Source organism: Girardinichthys multiradiatus, chromosome 3 (assembly GCF_021462225.1).
Source record: "Girardinichthys multiradiatus isolate DD_20200921_A chromosome 3, DD_fGirMul_XY1, whole genome shotgun sequence".
NCBI lineage: Eukaryota > Metazoa > Chordata > Actinopteri > Cyprinodontiformes > Goodeidae > Girardinichthys > Girardinichthys multiradiatus.
This window is the reverse complement of record NC_061796.1, coordinates 7,569,707-7,591,301: the sequence shown is the minus strand read 5'-3', so window position 1 is coordinate 7,591,301 and position 21,595 is coordinate 7,569,707. Positions and strand designations below refer to the sequence as shown.

The window sequence follows — 21,595 nt, the reverse complement described above, 5'->3', positions numbered from 1 at the left end:
CATCTACAGTAGGTGTTTAGCCTTTGCACAATGGCAGCGCACCCTTTTAGGGAAAAATAGACTCTATGGTTTCAAACGGCGAGTCAAATGTGCTATATTTTCCCTACTGCTTTGCAACGTGAACTAGTTGTTTAAACACCTAGCAACTTTTGTTCTTTGTTAGGTTTTAGACCTGAAACCAAAACAAATCTAGTTCTTAAACATACATATTTACACTGAACTGTGAATCACTGCATCTTTTATTGCTTATTGCTGTTTCAGTTTTATTCTTGTTTGTTCCTTTTATTATTTTTCCAGTAGTTTATTAGTTTTATCAGTTCATTATTCTTTTCATTTTTATTTGGTAGTTTAGTTTAATCATACCAGCCAAGTTCAAGAGTTTCTTGACTAAAATATTTTAGCTGGAAGTTAAAGGTTCTTGAAAATAAATTCTTGTACCTTGGAGAGAAGTTGTCTGTGTTTACTCCATATACGTGTGTAGGGCTTGCTGTTTGAGAACAACAGTATGCAAATTCACTCCTTCTGCTATTGTTCTATAACACCATACCTCATCAGGCAGGTATACATCAAAAATAATTGACAGAGACTAAGAGCTGTTTGGCTATTAATTCCTGATAAGCAGGTGGTGCCACGACTTGGTAATGTTGATTAAAATTACCATTAAATAAAATAAAACCTTGTTAATAATTGCCTTTGGCACTGATTAATAGTAATTAATAGCCAAACCAAACTGCCCAACGCAGATACATTTCTAAGATTTTTTTCTAAAAGCATAAAATAAGCAAACAATTGTGTTTTGCCACAGCTGGTGATTTGCAATGGAATAATTTCAAAGTAATGGGACAATGCCACTATGGTCCCATACCTCTACGCAGCTACATCATGTGATTCTTTGCCATAATGTTTGAGCACCTAAAACTTACAAAATACATTGGTTTGTGGTTTTATTATTTTAATCATCATACCACCAGTTAAACATGGTGGTAGTAGTATTAAAGGTCTAAAGCAGCCTTGCCGCTTAAGGACCTGGATGACATGCAGTAATTGGTGAAACCATTCATTCTGCTGCCTACCAGAAAATCCTGAAGGAAAAGATTCATCCATCAGCTTATGACCTTAACCTCAAATGCGCTTAGATTATGCAGCAGCACAATGACCCAAACCACAACAACAATTCCCATTCCATATTAGCCCCAACAAATCAATGTAGGTTTTGAAGTAGCCTAGTCAAAGTAAAAGTGATTTAAACAACTGTTGTTAGTTATCAGAAAAGCTTTATGGCAGCTGTTGCTAAGAAAGGTGGGGTGACCAAGTATTAGGTTACTGGGGCATTTATACAAATGGGGCCAGGTTGGTTTTAGAAGCTTTTTTCCCTGAAAACTATAGTTTTGCATTTGCTCAGGCTAACAGAATTTGTTTCATGGTCTGAAAGATGCAAGTGAAAAAAACTGACTAAACTTTTATGGGGGGAATACTTTTTTTTTTCAAATACACAGCACTGTGATTTTTAGCTTGTACGAGACAACAGTGTCAATATCCTAGTGACATAAATAATCCATATATAGCTTTATATTTTAGAAATGTTGTAAACAAATACTACATTAACATAGACTGATCTGACTATCTTTTCGTATTTAATAGGGGGTGTCAGCAGATGCAGCTGAAGCATTAGATCGGTTCACACCTGTTCCTGTAACCTGTGTTGCGTGTAAAGGGGTTTACTGCGTCTCTGCCATGCCAGCACCATGGACAGAGTTTGGCTCCTGAGGCACAGGGTGGTCATGTTTCGTCACATCGGATAATACATTTCTTTTTGTGAGATACGTATTTATTCAACCTCATAAAACATTTTACAACAAATGCAGTTCTGATAGTGTTATCGCGGTGACTAACTCTTGGCAACTGAGAAAAAAAGGAAAGGAAATCACAACAAGCAGCTTCAACCTCCCAGTTGCCGTAGAAAAACATCCATCGATTTACAGAAGAAAAAACTGTAGTTTCATGATAACTAACCAGTGATGCATAGCATTCTCATGACTATTTAAAGCACTGCAGAACATTGTCTGCGTGCGAACACTCTAATTGATTTCTGCGTTAGAGGTAGGCTCTCTGGGGCTTTGTTCAGGCCTGTCAGGGAAGGTTGGCTGCAGGGGATCACTATAAAGAAAAGCCCAAGTATGTAAAGAATGACCTGAGATACGGTCAAGCAAGGACACCCACTTCTTAAAAATAGATGCACATTAACAGTCAGCTGCTGTTGTTCGTCTGTGCTGCCTGATCCAGCAGGAAAACCATTTCAGTTTATGCAGGTTGTTTTTGTTTTGTGCCAGCCTTCATCAGCCTCCTTGTGTATTCAGGTGTGCTCGCACTGTGTAGCGCGAGCAATCAGAGAAAAACACAGGGTGACAGGAAAATTTTGTGCCTCCCTGACTTACAAAACACAGTATTCTTTCCACAGATCCCTGTGACAACATGGTCCTTGCTGCCTCAGGTAAACTCATTATTGATGTGAAGCAGTAAATTCCTGAGCCATTCATCCATGCAAGGCCTCCTTTTGAACCCAGAAATGTGTTTGCTTGACACACAATTGAATCACACATGTTCTTCTAATGGGATTTTGTGTTCCTTTGAATTCTTCTCCTCATGAGTTACTTTATTTACTTTGGTATAGAAAACAACATTGTAGTTTTTTGTGTTTTAATTCATAATTCAAGAAAACTCAAACAAATCAAACTTGAAATCTTATTTTTATTCACCTTTTTATGATGCTTTACAGAAATATATTAACTTTCCAAAACAAAATGGATGGAATTCCCTTTAAAAAATCAGCCCTTTGGTACATGTGAATACATAACTGATATATTATCTTTAAAATATGTAGCATAAGTTGATTATATTAAAGCAAATAGAGCATGTATGTCCCATATTACCATGCTTTGATTCACACTTTGGGTCTCTTTCTTTTAGGGCACGGTCACCTCAGCTTCCAGAGACTCCTCATCCAGAGTTAAATATAACCCGGTAGCATCTCCACCTCCTCCACCTCTGATCCTCCACATCTGTTTGCATTGCGTACCTGCAGACCTCGGGCACCTTTTTCCACCTTTCTATTCGCAGGGACAAACAGAATAATATATGGCCTTTCCCGATCGGAGACATCTCTTAACAATCCCTCTCTGCCGAAGGAGTGTCATTTGTTCAGGTGCTCGTCTCCCACTGCCTCTGTAGCTTCGATGTTCATCAGGCATTCTTCCTCTGAGCCTGGAACAACAGTTCTCCGCCTGAGTGCCCTGTGTCAAGTACCCACTTTGAGTTATGGACTGCATCTCTGAGAGAGAGGAGAGGTCAGGGAATCAAATTATGGTCAATCCAGGTAAAAAAAGATGTGACTTCTAAGTTTCTTATCCTTTTATTGATATTTTCTTAAACTCACCTCAAGATGCTGAGGATGTCAAGCTGAGACCCCTTCTCAGACTGGATTTCAGGGCTGCAGACAAGAAAACAGAAAAGTCAGCCAAAAAACAAATTTCAATGCTTCATTGAAGCTTAAGAAAGCATGTAACTCTGTGAACCTGTAAAATGTTTCATCTTTACAGGTACACACAATATTTGGTCATCCCATCAGGATGCATCATTTCTAAATGTCAGTGTTTTCACATGTATCATCTACCTCACATACAGCAAAAACTGCCTTCACTGCAATCACCTAAACAGAAAAAAGAAATAACCAGGAAGTCCATGTTAACTCAGGAGGAGCTGCAGAAATCCACAGCTCAGGTGGAAGAATCTGTTGACAGGACAAGTATTAGCTGTGGATTCCACAAATCGGGCCTTTAAGGAAGAGCGGCAAGAAGAATTGTTGATAGAAAGCTATAAGAAGTCCCGATTACTGCTTGCATCAAGCCATGTAGGGGACATGGCAAACGTGTGGAAGAAGAGGAGCTAATCAGATAAGACCAATTTAAACTTTTTGGTCTATAGGCAAAATGTTATGTTTGTGGGATGAATACTAACACTATTCATTGATCTGAACACTCTCCCCATGATGAAACATGGTGATGGCAGCATCATGATTGAGGGGTTCTTGTCTTCCACCAGGAAAGGGAAGATGGTCCGAGTTGATTGGAAGATGGATGGAGGTAAATACAAAGGAAGCTTGGAAGAAAACTTGTTAGAGGCTACAAAAGGCTTGAAACTCAGGGGTTCGCCTTCAGCGGGAAAATGACAGCTTTATTTTCAGCAAAAGGTGGCTCTTCAAAGTATTTACTTATTGAGGTTGGACAAAAATGCCAGCCACCCTTTTAAGGTTTATATAAGTAAAACATGTTAAAACCATGGAACATTTTCCACTTCTTGTTAGTCTATCCCAAAAGATCCCAATAAAATACATTGAAATTTTTGATGCAGCTTGACAAAATTGGCAAATGTTTAAAGGATGTTAAAAACTTTGCAAGGAAATGCATGACTTTAGCTTTCTGTCTCCTTAGTTTCAAGGCACTGACAGTACAGTACAGTCATTTCTGGGGAATGTGACTGAAGGTTTCAGTGCCTCCCACATACGTGGTTCCTCAGGGCCAATCGAAATTAACCTTTTGCAGGCTCTGCATCTGCCCCGAGTCCTTAAGGCCTCAGCAGGACTGTTTTGATGCTCACACCTGAAGACAAGTAGGATGTGTGAAGCACATTTGTGCTAAATATAGAACAAGCTTCAAGCGTCTGACTCACACCCCACCACTCCCTATCCTTCTTTCTATTAATTACCTGTACAAACTGTTTCTTTCTAGCTGATGGCCAGTGATGCATGCTTGAAGGCCCAACTCACCGGAGATAGCAGAAACTGGTGCAGGTCTTGTCATCGAGCCTGGCACAGGTGCAGCGCCCAGCGAACCTTTTGCGTCGCTTCATACCCCCACCTAGGCCATAAACCGTCGTCTTACTGCGGATTAAAATACCTCAGAGATATAAACATTCTGCAGACTTTGCTCTCTGTCACCCTGCAGCTGCCTGTTTAATGGTACAGCAATAATGATAGGAAGGTTATAGGGAGGTTTCTAGGCTTAGAGTGAAAGGCAATAGACTGTGGAGGCATTTAAATCATGCTAAACAAAGTCACAATTCAGGCATTGTTGTGAATCTGTGCAGAGTATGGCAGGCTGTTTTAACATCTAACAGAAAACTGCACTAGATAATAAATATGTCCTCTGTAGCACACCTGGGTGTGTTGACCCAAATGATGTCCAGGTGACAGAAGTAGTGACACTCAACGTCCTCTGGGTTGCTGCAGGAACAACGCTTGGTCCTCACTGGGTGAGTGCGCGCACCGTCAATGTCTTCTGGTTCTGCCTGTTTCACAACCGGGAGACCCAAACCTGAAATATTCAGACAGTAACAGAAAAGATGAGCAAACACAACTTCAACTCCAAAATCATCTGCCAGTACAATTGTTTAATGGGAATTATTTTTAGAATGAGCTTTGGTTTAAAATTCTTCACAAATTAACTTTAATTTCTGCTTTTTTCTTTTCTTCTCTAAATATTGCAGTGGACGTACAAACAAATCTGAATCAAGAAACCTAGTTTCTCTAAAGGAAGCTAAAGGAAGCTTTTTTATTAAGACATTTCACCACAATATTTAAAAGAATGTCACCATCCTGCTGCCCTACAACTTTTAAAAGCATGTTGACATTAAAAAAAAAAAAAAATCTGATTAAAAACTAGAAAAACTGCAGTTTGAATTTTATAGAACTGAAATTGAAGGTTGTAACGCACTTTAGGATCATGTTTTAATCTATAAAGGTTTGACTGTTAAAGGTGCAGCAGAAAGAAAATGAGTTTACAAAAAAGTTGTATGATAATAGCCCGATGTCTTGTGAACACTTTAAAGTGTGATTGTTACATTTTTAATTTAGACAATAGGAGGAATGTTTAACTCATTGGCGCACAAGATGTTTTCAATGTTTTTTATGTTACATAAATGTTACAATTATTCCAAAATTACAAGAAATTATTTTTATATTGAAACAATTTATAAAATGTTAAAAGTAGAAAACTTACCATCCTGAACTGAGGCCCAAAGAGTGACCAGAAGAAGAAGGCTGCTGTGTGGTGGCATGGCTCATATGGTCTGGTTGAGGCTCTGGAGAGACTGTCTGCTCACTTGTTGCTGCTGTTCTGGCTGTTGTGCTGCTGTTGTCCGAACTTTATGCCTCCCCTCCTTGGTGATGTCACAACAGGAGATCCCTCCCACGGCTGCCTGTGGTGGTGTGTCAACATGGACCTACGGGGCATTCGAACCTGTAACACATTCCAGGAATGTCTGCTCCTTTGAAGCCTTTGTGTGGCACAGATGAACGTCAGCTGATGTAAGTTGCCTCTGCCTGAGCAATGATCTGGAAAATGAGGAGACAAATGTAAGATTACTGTACAATGATATGATCTGAAAATCATCTGCAGGCACCATGAGGGAAGACACCAGTGACCAATGGAAGCAGGTGTGGGAAGAGATTAGGGGAAAGAAGCGGGACACGTAGAGAGAAAAATGTAAAATTAGGTTCCATTAGAGTGCAAAGTTTCTGGAACATGTGGAGCAGATCCTAAAACAATCACCGGAACAACACTGGGCATACTTGGACTGATCTCACATTATATTCCATTGTAAAATCAATTGTGTATATATGTACATTTAATAAATGGTATTCTTTAATATTTAGAGCAAAGTGTACCAGAGTCAAATTCCTTGTTTTTCTATACAAACTTGGCAATAAAGCTGATTCTGATTAATCATTTCCATTGATTCTTGTGGATAACAACTAATCTTTATGATTTAACATTTAATTAAAACTGTTTTCCATGTTACAGTTTTTGACTGCTTTTGCCTTTTTGTCACACTTAACTGTTTCTGATCATCAGACAAAGATAATATGAAGAAATATGTACAGCTGTTTTCAGTGGAGAGAATTTTTCCTTTTCTGAATTGTCTGAATTGTTGGTGACACTGAAGTCATGCCTTACCATCTCAATCATCCAGAACTTTCTTCGGCTCCTACAAAACCTTCATTTAGATTTTTTTCTCGAGCCATTCAGAGGTGGTCTAACTGGTGTTTTCTAGCAGAGAGCAAAGTTCATGTTTTGTTTAATTGAGGCAAATCATTTACATTCTAAAACAGCCAACTGGCCCCAGACCATCACGCTACCTCTGCCATGTTTGGTTTTAAGAGTGATGTTCTGTTACTGAAATTTTGCAATAGTGTCACAACAAATGTAATGGCATGCAAACTTTCCACTGTTGTCCCGTGTATATTTTTTGGTCAATAACAGTTTTGGCCATAAAACTCTCTGATGGATGGCATTCTCTCTTTCTTATTGTTAAATCATGAACACTGACCTTTACTGAAGCAAGATAGGCCTGGAGCAAGATGCTTTAGATGTTGTTCTAGGTTCTTTCGTAACCTCCTGGATAAATTGTTAATGTGCTTTTGGAGTAATTTTAATAGGTGGGAAATTTTACAACTGTTCCCTGTTTTTTCCATTTGTGGATAATGGCACTCACTGTAGTTTGTTTGAGTTACAGTGCCTTTTCTAAGGCTTTTTGAAATGTTTTAGCTTACTTCTTGTTGTCAGTAAGGTTCAATGTAAGTGATTTGATTGTACATTTCTGCCAGTAATCAGGCCTGGATGTGGCTAGTGGAATTGAACACATTTTCCAAAAAGATGTGGTTTATAACCATAAATAGATCATCTTTCCATTAATAAATGAAACTATTAGAAAGCTACTTTTTCGTAATTACTTACATGATCTTTCATTGATGTAAAATTTTATTTGATGATCTGAGTTAGGCAAAACAAAACAAACAAAAACAAAAAACAAAAACAGAGGAAATAAGTAAACAAAACAAATCTTTCACAGGGATGCATAAAGAATAATTCGGGAATATTAAACCCCAATGAGGTCTAATGGATGTAAAATGAATGCTTTTGGATTTTAAAAATAGGAAACATTTGTATGATCACATCTGAATATGAGGCAAAAAGCTCAACAGATACAAGTTTAAGGATGTCAAGTACCTGACTATATTTTTATTCTCCATGTTCCCACTTTATTGAAAAAAAGAGATTTCTTTATTTAAATAAATTTACAACAGCAGAGCGTTTCGTTTATTACTGGTTGCTAATGTCATCATTTTTATGATTACATTATTGCCTATATTGTAAAATAAAAATATGTTTTACCTCTTCTCAGGGAATGATTGTGATGATGTGATGATTTATTTTTGACAGGTAGAAATGTTGATTGTCTGAAAATCTTATTGGTTAGTCTCTTCAAGGCATGTCACAGAGAAAAATTAAACTACAATAAAGAAATGAATGAAATATTCAAACTTCATTGGTAACAATGTGTTAATCAATTTCAAATAGAAAAATAAAGTGGCAATGAGGAATGTCTCTATCTGGTAATCTCTGTAAATTGCGAATGTCCTAATCATACTGTAACCGGTAACGTTGATAAATTTACCTAAACCAGTCCTTCCTTCTTTCCTTCCATCGTAGATGGTGACAGACAAGTTGAGTAATCCCCACATGATCTGCCAAGACAGGTCAGCCACGGCACATTCATGCAGATAGGCAAATACCAGCCTTCATACACGGAAATATAGTGAATACATGTGCAGATGTGCCATTCAGATACATCCACAATGGTGCTCTTTTCCAAAAAGAAGATCAGCAGATTGGTTTTTCTGAAGAGAAAGGAATGAAGAGTTGGGCATGCAGCCCAAATCAGAATGAGTTTGTTCCTCACACTTTTTCCCAGCTTTTTTCAGGCAATAAACCATCACATGTCACGCCAGACTGCTGAGGGACACAGTAACTTGTCTCTCTTATTCAAAGATGTGTGAATTTGTAGATTTTTCACATTCCTTCAGCAGAGGTTGTAGGTCATAGATGTGCCATCTCCACAGGGATCCTCGCTGGCAAAAATAAATGGCAGCATTAAGGGACATGCCTGTATGAAAAAGACTGTTTAGTAACACTTTAAATGAAGATAACACTTAAAAAAATCAAATGCCTTTTGATGGTAATAGTGTTCCCCTGAAGCTCAGTACCTAATTTCTTAAGTAATTCAAGATATTCTTCTAGCATTTTAGTTCAGTTTAGTTTAGTTTATATAGTGCAAAGACAAAAGGGTACAGAAATCAATGTGCAGGTGTTTTCAATCATTTAAACCTTGACAATCCTATGTGCTTGAATGTAAAGCAACTGGACTTTCAGTCATGAGTTGTTCCATTTAAGCACTTAGTATCAGGTTAACAACAATCATGTAGACAGATTTCATTATAAATGTCAATTCAATCCTTGTTATGATAAACCACAGTCAAATTCAATTTCTCACAAAAATTCTTAGAGAGTTGTCTGCACCAGGTCATTGTTTTTACAACAATCTGTCATCTCGGGCAAGAAAATAGTGACAGTAAAAAGAAACCATTACCTTTTAACAGGAAACCTCCAGGAGAACCATGCTCGGTATGAGCAGCCATACCTGATTGGGGGTTGACAGGACAAAGCAGACACATAAAACAAACACAGAAGCATATGTCCAGGTGTACTTTCTATGATGAAGGAAAACAAAGAGTACAGTCATATTCAGTGAATTAGAATATTATTGAAAAATTAATTTATTTCAGTAACTCAATTCACTAAGACACATTATATAGAGTATTTACACACATACTTTTGTTTTAAAGCCTTTATTTCTGTTAATTATGATGATTTTTTGCCTACAGTGGATGAACATTAATCATTTAAGATTAGAATACTACATTAGACCAATACAAAAAAACATTTTTGCACAAATGTGGGCTTAATGAAAATGTTTAATACCTGCTAAAAGGTTATTATTTTAGTAAGGTACTTTTAATCTGACAAACGTGCCTCATTGAATATGACTGTACAAACGGGTAATGAATGAAGTAGCCGTATTAGTGGCTTCATCCAGGAGAGAAACAGTTTGATGCTAACCCACTAGTATCATCTAGAATGAAAAATAAAGAACATATAGTTAAAGGCAGCAGTAACTCTTTCAATTGTATTGTCCAGGACAGACATGATGTTAAACATACAGACAAGGCCAAATATCAGTCATAGAGGGAGAGAATATGAATTTATTGGCAACAATTTACACATCTAAACACAGACACACTTCCATGGGGAGAAAAAAGCTGCAATTACAAAGCATTACCATGGAGACTCTGAGCACAAGTTGGTGGACAGACATGACTGACCAAGGAGTCAAACTGATTTGTTTTTGCTGCTTAAAGGTAAAGAGATGTTTTTCTTTAACATTAATTGGACGATTGTAATCAAAACCCTGCAGATAAGTGAAACACAATTTTGCTTTGTTACATATTTTTAATGCATGTGAAATTACAAATAAATGGATTGTTGCTTGTAAGGACCTGCTATCTAATCCTTAATTCTGAGAAAAAAATATTACCCAGTCTGTTCATCAAGTACTAAAATGCTTGTTTGCTTTTTTAAAATGAATTATTAAATAACATTTAAAAACTTAACCTTCTGGCAGATGATAACACACATTTATGTGTTTTAATACATATCAATAGGCTTTATCTATTATGTTGTACTAGAATGAAAAACATATTTTCCGTCTCTTTTGACTACCTTCCACGTCCAATACTGACCACAGCCTAATACTAAGGAACAGTTTAAATATGTTTAAACTTTCAATATGAAATTGCCTGAAGAAAGATCTTAAATGATTGTCTATCACTTGTAGAATGGAGTAACTTAGCATAAGCAATAAACAATGACTTATTATGAGTGGAAACACAGGAAAAATAAATGATAAGCAACTTAATTTGATCAACATAATGTAAAGTGTTACATTGTACACTTAATCTTAATCACACAAAAAATGACCAGTTTTACTATAAACTGGTTTATTAACTATTTGATCAGTCATTTAAAATCGGAGTCTTGTTAACATGTTAACAAAGCTGTTATTTTTAATTTTATCAGCCTCTCCCTAAGTCACACTTACAGTGTGATTAAGTTATCTCTGTACTGTAGGTTACATTGGATGATCTAGATGACTGAACGTTGTTATATCATCTTTCCACCTCTCATCAATAAACTTGAATAATATGCCTAAGTAAGATTTGCATAATCCCTGTCCTACTGTGCAATTAAACATTCTTCCTTATGAGGCTGGTAAATCAAAAGTGCTACTGCTGCTGATTTTGTGTGAACAGTCTACTTGTCATGTGAATGTTTCTATGACTGCTGGACTAATGCAAACCACAATATGTACACTCAAATTCGAATAAACCAGCATGACAAAGATGTTTTACATGGAAGGGTGTAACAAAGCTGATGTTTTGCAAATATGTGTCCACAATACAAATCTGAGCTTTGTTGAAAATTATTTACAGAGGAAACCAACAGCTGACCCACTTGCCCAGTTGTTGTACTCTCTGGATTTTATGACAGGTTATTTAACTTGTGGGCTCTGATTTGATAAGGTAAATATCTTTGGAAAGGTATGTATCACCTGTTTATCCGTATCAAAACTAAACTAAGATAATTTGGAGGGCAATGTGGCTCGGGTGAGTCTGTAAAAATGTCTGTTTGTTTGTCAGGTACTTTAACTATAGTTAGATCTAAAGTTCACGACATCAGGTCTGTTGTTTCACTGTACACTTCTATATTCACTTACAAAAAAGCCTTAAGTGGTAAGATAAGGTTATTATTGTGGTTTTGTAACTGCTATTTTATTAATTTACAAATGTGCCAAAGTCATCAAATAAAAAGTACTCGCAGGCCAAAAATTATAATAAAAGACAATATTAATATCATAAAAAACCGAATTGTTAATTCTTTTTTTACCAGCTCAAAATTAAACTAAGCATGCAATATTTTAACAAAGGCTGAATGTTGATCTCCCAATATTCTAATGTCTCCCTAATTTCCAGCATTTGTAAAGGTAAATTTAGCAAAGTCAAAAATACATTTTACAAATAAGGATCATAAAGGAAACAAAAATGCTTGATAAGAACACAAAACATTGGAAAGAACCTTTACACTTTTTGTCACATTACAAATACAAACTTCAGAGGATTTATTTGGGAATTTATGTCAAAGGCCAACTTAAAGTAGGTAATAATTGTAAAGTTAAAGGAATAATACACACATTTAGAAAAAAAGGTTTTACAAATAAAAATCTGACTAACATTACACACATTTAGGCCCCTTTACTCTAAATAAAATTCATACAACTGCTTCAGAAGGATAGTTACCTGTATATAACTTAACCTCAGGATAAGTAGAGCTTTTCTGTGAAGGCCTCAGAGATTTTATAGACGACAATAGAAAACAAAGAGCATCATGATGACCAACGAACACTTCAGACAGGTCAGGGACAAAGATGTGGGGAAGTTTAAGGCAGGGAATAGGTTGCAAAACAGCATTACAAGCTTTGAACATCTTACAGAGCTCTGTTAACTCCACCCAGTCCAGATGGAAAGAGTATGGCAAAACTTCAAACCTACTGAGACACAGTTGTCCAATTAAACTGACAGACCAAAAGAGCATTAATCAGAGAAACAATTCAATTCAATTCAGTTTTATTTATATAGCACCAATTCACAACATGTCGTCTCAAGGCACTTCACAAAGTTAATTCATCCGAATCATACAGATTTCAAGTCAGGTACATACATTACAATTAAGCCTATCAAACAATGCAGTCAGATTCAGTGTACTATTCAAACTGGTTATAAAGTTTTTCTATCTAAGGAAACCCAGCAGATTGCATTGAGTCAGTGACTTGCAGCATTCCCTCCTCCTGGATGAGCATGTAGAGACAGTGGACAGTCACTGGTGTTGACTTTGCAGCAATCCCTCATACTGAGCATGCATGTAGCGACAGTGGAGAGGAAAAACTCCCTTTTACAGGAAGAAACCTCCAGCAGAACCAGGCTCAGTGTGAGCGGCCATCTGCCACGACCCACTGGGAGTTTGAGAGAACAGAGCAGAGACAGAAAAAGAACACAGAAGCACTGATCCAGGAGTTCTTTCTATGGGAAAGAAAAGTAAAATGTTAATGGATGTAGCTCTTTTAGTGGCTTCATCTAGGAAGAAAAAACAGATAAACTTTGAGCCAGTTTCCAAGTTTAGAGTATGAAAGGGAGCACATACAGTTAGTCACAGTAAAATCTCGCTCAGTGGCTATGTCTAGGAGAAAAATAGGATTAAACACTGAAAGACAGGGTCAAGTGTATCATCGGTAGAAGGTGAGCATTAAGTTGTTGGCAGCAGAAGCTTGGACAATGCCCCCTCCTGGAAGGTGTCCCAGGTAGATACAGAGTCAGGCCAGGTGTAGCTTCTAGGAAGAGAAAAGAGAGAGAGCAAAGTTAAAAACTGAAATAACAGCAAATAATGCAAAATTGGAGAGTAGAATGAGAATGTAGCAGAGAGAGTGAAAGTGGTCATTATGTCCTCCAGCAGCCTTAGCTTATAGCAGCATAACTACAGAGATAGCTCAGGATAACCTAAGCCACTCTAACTATAAGCTTTATCAAAAAGGAAAGTTTTAAGCCTAGCCTTAAAAGTAGACAGGGTGTCTGCCTCACGGACTAAAACTGGGAGCTGGTTCCACAGGAGAGGAGCCTGAAAACTAAAGGATCTGCCTCCCATTCTACTTCTAGAAACTCTAGGAACCACCAAAACCTGCAGTCTGAGAACGAAGTGCTCTATTAGGAACATATGGAACCATCAGATCTCTGATGTATGATGGAGCTAGATCATTAAGGGCTTTATATGTGAGGAGGAGAATTTTAAATTCTATTCTGGATTTAACAGGGAGCCAATGAAGGGAAGCTAAAATAGGAGAAATATGATCTATCTTTTTCATTTTCATCAGAACTCTTGCTGCAGCATTTTGAATCAGCTGAAGGCTTTTAACTGCATTTTGTGGACATTCTGATTGTAAAGAATTACAATAGTCCAGCCTTGAAGTAACAAATGCATGGACTAGTTTTTCAGCATCACTTCTGGATAGGATATTTCTAATTCTGGCAATGTTCCACAAGTGAAAGAAGGAAATCCTAGAAGCCTGTTTAATATGGGATTTAAATGACATGTCCTGGTCAAAAGTAACACCAAGGTTTTTAACTTTATTACTGGAGGTCAATTTAATGCCATCCAGGTTAAGTGATTGACTAAGTAGTTTCTTTTTTAAAGACTCCAGTCCAAAGATGACAACTTCTCTCTTGTCTGAATTTAGAAGCAGAAAATTTTATGTCATCCAAGTTTTTATGTCTTCAAGACATGCTTGTAGTCTATCTAACTGGTTGGGCTCATCAGGATTCATGGATATGTAAAGCTGAGTATCATCAGCATAACAGAGAAAATTTATCCCATGCTGCCTGATAATTTTACCTATCTGTCAGACAAATAAGATTTAAACCAGCCTAGCGCTGTTCCCCTGATCCCTACAGCATATTCCAGCCTTTCTAAGAGAATATTGTGATCGACTGTATCAAATGCAGCACTGAGATCTAACAGATACAAACTCAAGTTCATTATCTGAAGCTAGGAGAATATCATTAGTGACTTTCAGCAGAGCTGTTTCAGTGCTATGATGAGCAACAACATTAACATATACAGTATTAGCCTATAACAAAACTAATAACAAAGCCACATAGTTTCTTGTCTTTCAACAAAATAACTAAACTTGACAACTTGAACCTGACAAAATAGAGGGGAAGAAAAACTGGAAATCTGCTGTATTTTAAACCTGCATTGTTTACTGTATGAGTAACTTCTGCAGCATCTACAATCTTATCACTCCCCGGCATCTTTAGTACAACTGGCTTTCAGAGGTGAAAAGAGTACAAAAATAATGTACTTAAGTAAAAGTACATTTACCAGTGTAAAATGTTACTCAAAAGTGAAAAGTATTTCATTAAAGTTTTACTTGAAGAAAAACCTACTTAGTAACTTTTTTATGAGCAGAAGAAAGTCCCTCTCGTGCATTTCATAAAGGAAAAGAGGAGATACTGGTCTCCGACTGTTTTTAATTAAAGGAGAACATTTATAAACGAGTAAACATAAATTCCCAATTTTCTTCTGTCAGCTGCTGTCTTTAGGATTCTCTGCAGCATCTCATCTCAGCATCCTTCTCTGTCCCACCAACTCCTCTCCATCTATGAAGCTTCTCTATGGTTTCCCTCTTCCCCAGAACCTGGCAGTTCTGATCTTCATCCCCAAAATCTGCAGTTTCATTTTACTTCATTTTTCATGTAGCCCGATTAAATAGTCTGCTTTTGTTAATCACAAATTTCTACTTTTTATTTCATTTTTGTGCTGATTTAAAAAGGAAATACTGTTTTGTATTAGATAATCTGTGTTTATCCAGTGAATAAAACAAACAAGGACATTATTTTGAGCATTTATTTGTCATAATAACAGATTCTTCAGCTCCATGACCGATGTCGGTGACTTCATTTTCCATCTAGTTGGAGGACATGGTGTTGCGAATTCAGGTGTTGTAGTTGCACACCTTGGTGTAGACTCCAGGCTTGTTCCTCTGGGCGCAGCCATAACCCCAAGACACGATACCCTGCAGCTGACCGTTGCACACCACGGGGCCACCAGAGTCACCCTGAAACATATAGAAGATGAGAAGAGGCGTGAGTAAAAGCCTTCTGAAGATTGATTTGTTCTCTGAGTGCTGCAGTTTTACATGTCTGACCTGGCAGGAGTCCTTTCCTCCCTCCAGAAATCCGGCGCAGAACATGTTGGAGGTGATCTCTCCAGGGTAGGAGTTTCTGCAGTTGGTGTCACTCAGGATGGGGGCATCCAGGCACCTCAGAGTATCAGGGTAGTTGGCTAAAACAACAAGAGAGTATGCAGATAAATAGATATTTGTCTGACTAACATGCATTAATTATTATGATTTCCCTGAAATGTTTTTAATGTTCCACTGACTTCCAGAGCTGAGAGTGTTTCCCCATCCAGAGATCAGACAGGTGGTGCCGGCGCCGGCGCAGCTGGAGGGCAGGGATACGGTGCCCACATTGCTATTCAAGGCGACAGTCCTGCTCAGCTTGATCAGCATGATGTCATTGTCCAGGTTGTAGCTGTTGTAGCTGGGGTGACGGATGACCTTTGTGGAGTCGATGAACTGCTCTGTTCCCTCACTGACGGCAATGTTATGCTCACCAAGACGGACGTTGATGCGACTGCAGAGAGAAGGATGGCAGAAAATGAAAACTGAAATTTTGTGAAACATTTAAATTCTTACAGTGTCTTTTGAACTTTATACATAGTTGATTGACTTACGACTGGTAGCAGTGAGCGGCAGACACCACCCAGGTGCTGGAGATCAGGGAGCCACCACAGAAGTGGTAGCCAACGTTCAGAGACACGATATAGGGCACAGAGTTCTTCCTGCACTCGTAGCCTCCAACAATCGTCGTCATCAAGGGGAGCAGCATCTATAAGCCAAAATGTAAGACTTTTAAAACTCCCATTAAAATGTTATGAGAATACACAAATCCCTTACAGAAACTTACAAGCTGCAGCAACAAGGGCCAAGAGAATGAAGTACTTCATGGTTGCACCTAGTGAATCGACACACAACTGAGGTAGATGCGTTGGGTTTTTATAGAGGGAAACTCTCTATCTTCACAGTTCTTTATCAGTCCCTTGCTCCCAAGGATTTCTCAGTGATTAAATATTATCTCACCTGGGAAAAAGCATCCTGGTCAAAGATATAAAACAAACATTGAATTACGTGTTTTCCAGCCAGCCGATTCCCAATCGGTTTGTCAAGATCAAGATGATCCAATTCTGGTCATTGGACAATTTCTCTGTGCATCTCAAGTTTAAATGAATTCAGCGCTTTTGATGTTGCGCTTAGTGGTTATGGGCATAAAGCCGACAAATTACATTGAACTTAAAAATGTTATATCGTTAATTTGCAGAGTAAAACTAATTGTAATCTATGTAAAATAGTTTCCTTTCTGTCTTTTGTGGAAAAACTGAAAGACACTCCTAGGCCTGTTTTCTGACGTTCTTCCACCAGCAGCTGATGAGGGAGGCAGTGAGGACATTAATGAATCAGACTGCTCTAAGGGCTTCAGAACATGTCCATCTGAGCTCTAAAATTACTGACAGAAGTTGTCGGCCAAGTGAGGATACGTTGTCACAAGTCAGGATGGATCTCTGCTGACTTCTACAAGTTCTCCAACAGATTGTCAAAAGGTCCAAAGAAAGCGCGGTAAGCGTGCTAAAATCAGACCACCTCTGTCTAAAGAAAAAAAGGACTCAGGCATTGCTGGCATTGATGCTGCTCAGCGTAAGGAGTTCAGCGCCACAATATCTTTGCCAGGCTCTTCAGTCAACCCCAACACTGGTGATTCAGACCATCGTATAATCAGCAGGTCATCTCAAGATGAAAAATCAGGTTCTAATGCTGTCTTGAATGATAAAGTGGATGGTGATACCGAATTACTGGTAAAAAGAAATATAGGAGGGCCAAAAAAATCTGAAGCTACAACTTCACAAAATACAGTTTCAAAGACATTTGCCACCAGTTTCAGTTTATCTTGTCCTAATAATAACCTTGGATGGACCCAGAGGAGTAGAGGAGAACAACATCCTTTAATGAAGAAAGAAAAATCTAGTAATAATAGTAATAATTACATAAAGCAAACAGAGGGGACTTCTACAGAAAAGAGTAAACCATTTTACAATCATGGAGTTAGGAGAAGAAGGTCTAAACCTCTGATTAATGATCAAGTTCCTGCAAACGTTGCAACACTGGATGATTCCAAAGAGGCCTCGTCAGTGTTGAGCAATGTGGCAGCCTGTGCAGGGAAAGCAGAGACAGATAAACAGGTGGGATGGATTGCTGATAAACAGGAGACTGAGATGAACAGTAATGTTGCTGAGTTGTCAGTACAACAGCAGCAGATGCAACTAACAGAGGAGTTGCAATCCCCTCCAGAGCCTGAAAAGATTCCTGCAGAGGATCTGAACAGATTAAATTTGGTAAGCCTCACTCAATCTGAATACGCCAATAAAAAGAAGCCGTTAAGGATAAATGGCAGTCGTCGGTACAACATCAGCAGATGCAACAAACAGAGGAGACAGAATTTGATGCTCTAACTCCTGTATCAGATAGTCATACGTCCTCTCAAAACAGTGATGACACCTCAGTGAAATTACTAAACAGGGAGCGAACAGTTTTTAGGTGCAAGAAAGGCGGCAAAAGAAAGAGTAATCAGAGTTATGGTGATGAGCGAGAACCATGTAGAAAAACAGGAGGCTACCCCTGCACATTCATATAGGAGAAATGCCCTTCAAATGCAGATAATCCAGAAATCAAATCAAATGTAGAAAGGTGACTATATGGGATTTTTTAACATGAGGTTTGGAAAATTGGTAGTTCTAGGAACATGAAAAAAGTAAAATGCTTTAAAGCTGCGCATGTTTTTATTAGGCATGTGCTGGTTACCGACATCAAGGTATGCTAAGGTTACAGTGAACCTCCACTGTTAGTGGTGTCCCCTTACAGCTAATAGCAGAATAAAGTTTTTCGTTTAGCGGATTAGCAAGTTTTTTTCCTTTCTGTTGTGGGCATGTCTCGAAGAGCATGTTAGTCTTACTATGGGTACACGTGACAAGTCTTCACTCTGTAATGCAGTTACAAAGTGTTCAGTTATTCTTCAAGTTATGAAAGTGACTGAGTGACAGTCGTCTTGATTCAATTCAATTCAATTCAATTCAAAAATACTTTATTAATCCCAAAGGGAAATTAAATGTTGTTATAGCTCATATTATGAAGGTTTCCTCAAAGAGCCGTTGTAGATGCTGATGGCTGTGGGCAGGAAGGATCTCCTGTAGCGCTCCGTCTTACAGCAAATCTGAAGAAGCCTCTGACTGAAGACACTCTGTTGTTGTAGGACAGTCTCATGAAGAGGATGCTCAGGGTTCTTCATAATGTTCTTCATTTTATGAAGGATCCGTCTTTCCACAATGATCTCCAGAGGTTCCAGAGGAGTCCCCAGAACAGAGCCAGCCTTTTTTTATCAGCTTGTTGAGCTTTTTTAAGTCCCTGGCTCTGATGCTGCTTCCCCAGCAGATGATGGCAGAAGAGATCACACTTTCCACAACAGACTTATAGAAGATATGCAGCATCTTGCTGCAAACACCAAAGGACCTAAGCTTCCTCAAGAAGTACAGTCTGCTCTGTCCCTTCTTGTAGATGGCTTCACAGTTGCATCTCCACTCCAGTCTGTTGTCCAGGTGAACACCGAGGTATTTATACTCCTCCACCACCTCCACTTCTTCTCCCATGATATAAATAATTTTTGACTTATTCCTGTTTCTCTTAAAATCTACAATCATCTCCTTTGTTTTAGTCACGTTCAAAATGAGATGATTGTTTCCACACCATGCCACAAAGCGGTCCACCACCTTCCTGTACTCAGCTTCTTGTCCATCTCTGATCCACCCCACGACTGCAGAATCATCTGAGTATTTCTGCAGATGACAGGAGTCTGTCTTGTACTGGAAGTCTGAGGTGTACAGAGTGAAAAGGAATGGTGAAAGTACAGTCCCCTGTGGTGCTCCTGTGCTGCTGACTACCTGGTTAGACTCACAACCCTTCAGTCTCACAAACTGTGGTCTGTTTGTCAGGTAGTCTTTGATCCAGGAGATTGTTGAGGCCTCCACCTGAGTCTTCTGGAGTTTCTGACAAAGCAAATCAGGTTGGATTGTATTAAATGCACTGGAGAAATCAAAGAACATGATCCTCACAGTGCTGCTGGCTTTGTCCAGATGACAGTGGGTTTGTTGAAGCAGGTGTATGATGGCATCTTCAACTCCAACTCCACAGCGATAAGCAAACTGAAGGTGGTCCTGATGGTTTACTGTTTGCTTACTCAGGTGGGCCAACAGGAGTCTCTCTAGGACCTTCATGATGTGAGATGTCAGGGCAACAGGTCTATAGTCATTGAGGACTGATGGGTGAGTTTTCTTTGGTACCGGAACAAGACAGGAGGTCTTCCACAACACCGGAACCTTCTTCTGGGCCAGGCTAAGGTTGAAGAGGTGCTGCAGAATCCCACAGAGCTGCTCTGCACAGGCCTTCAGGAGTCTAGGGCTGACATGATCTGGACCTGCAGCCTTATTCCTATTCAGTCTCTCCAGTTGTCTCTTCACCTGACTTCTTGAGACACACAGGTGGAAGGAGGAAGCAAAGGAAGCATCAGCATCTTCTGATATGGTTGAAGGCAAACATGTAGAAGCAGAAGGGTCTAGGGCTGAGGTGGAAGATAAAAAATGTGAGGTGTTACTGGACAGCTGTGCGTCCTGTGGGTCAAAGGAAGATGGAATGTCTGTTTGGCTGTGAGCAGGAGAGGAGGATGCGAAGCTGGTTTCTGAACTGAACCTATTGAAGAATGTGTTCAGTTCATTGGCTGTGTCCAGACCTCCATCGGTCTGATCATCCTTCTGCTTGAAGCCTGTGATCTTCTTCATCCCTGTCCACACATCTCTGATATTGTTTTGCTGGAGCTTGCTCTCCAGCTTCTTCTTGTACACCTCCTTGCTGTCTCTTATCTTGACTTTAAGTTGCTTCTGTAAACTCCTCAATAATTCTCTGTCTCCCTCTCTGAAGGCTCTTTTTTTCTTGTTAAGCAGGTCCTTCAGGTCACTGGTGATCCAAGGTTTGTTATTGGGGAAGCATCTCACGGTTCTGGTGGGGATGATGTTATCCACACAGAAGTTTATATAGTCAGTTACACACTCAGTCATGGCATTGATGTCCTCTCCATGTGGCTGGCACAGTGCGTCCCAGTCTGTAGCCTCAAAGCAACCTAGCAGAGCTTCTTCAGCTTCCTGTGACCATTTTCTCACAGTCCTCTTTATTACAGGTTGCCTCTGAACAAGGGGTTTATATTTCGAGCAGAGAAAAACAAGATTGTGATCTGATTTGCCTAGAGGAGGTCTTGCTGTAGAGATGTATGAGTCCTTGACATTTGCATAAAACAAATCCAATGTTTTGTTTTCTCTGGAACAGCAGCTGACAAATTGTTGAAACGTTGGAAGTGTAGCAGAGAGTGAAGCATGGTTAAAATCACCAGAAATTGACACAAAAGCATTGGGGTTTTGTGTCTGTAGCTTAGCAACAACTGAGCTGATGGCATCACATGCAGTGTCAGCAACAGCGGAAGGTGGAACGTAAACTGTTGCCAAAATAACACTGGTGAACTCTCTGGGTAAATAATATGGATGAAAACTTACTGCCAACAGTTCAATATCTGGACTGCAGAGATGACACTTCACAGTAACATGTCCTGGATTACACCATCTGTTGTTCACAAGTACTGCCATTCCACCTCCTTTACATTTGCCGCTCCTCTTTAAATCTCTGTCTGCTCGTATGGTTAAAAAGCCCAGCAGAGAGACGCTGGAGTTGGGGATATGATCCTGCAGCCATGTCTCAGTAAAACACATAATACTACATGCCCGGTACTCTGGCTGGGTCCTTTGTAGGGCTTGGAGTTCATCCA

At 39.0% G+C, this 21,595-nt stretch overlaps 2 protein-coding genes across 2 annotated transcripts; both read right to left on the bottom strand.

Moving 5' to 3' along the window:
- Positions 1-2,728: 2,728 nt before the first annotated feature.
- On the bottom strand, positions 2,729-6,209 carry LOC124865975 (endothelin-2). Its single transcript, XM_047361520.1, has 5 exons — positions 6,054-6,209; positions 5,213-5,369; positions 4,823-4,936; positions 3,434-3,487; positions 2,729-3,328 (listed from the first exon to the last, which is right to left on the bottom strand). The coding sequence occupies exons 1-5, from the start codon at positions 6,109-6,111 to the stop codon at positions 3,241-3,243; spliced, it is 471 nt and encodes a 156-aa protein (XP_047217476.1). The 5' UTR covers positions 6,112-6,209; the 3' UTR covers positions 2,729-3,240.
- A 9,196-nt stretch (positions 6,210-15,405) lies between these two features.
- LOC124866412 (trypsin-3-like) lies at positions 15,406-16,628 on the bottom strand. The gene is given in 6 exon segments (XM_047362189.1): positions 15,406-15,675; positions 15,766-15,902; positions 16,002-16,255; positions 16,356-16,484; positions 16,486-16,510; positions 16,589-16,628. Coding segments are annotated over 6 exon segments (708 nt in total). The 3' UTR covers positions 15,406-15,552.
- Positions 16,629-21,595: the final 4,967 nt, after the last annotated feature.

Excerpts from the sequence above, each read along its gene's own strand:
- LOC124865975 (XM_047361520.1), bottom strand. The coding sequence starts at position 6,111 with ATGCCACCACACAGCAGCCTTCTTCTTCTGGTCACTCTTTGGGCCTCA. Across the intron at positions 3,488-4,822 it reads ACCAGTTTCTGCTATCTCCG|CCCTGAAATCCAGTCTGAGA; the intron begins GTGAGTTGGGCC and ends TCTTGTCTGCAG. Across the intron at positions 3,329-3,433 it reads GACATCCTCAGCATCTTGAG|AGATGCAGTCCATAACTCAA; the intron begins GTGAGTTTAAGA and ends CCTCTCTCTCAG.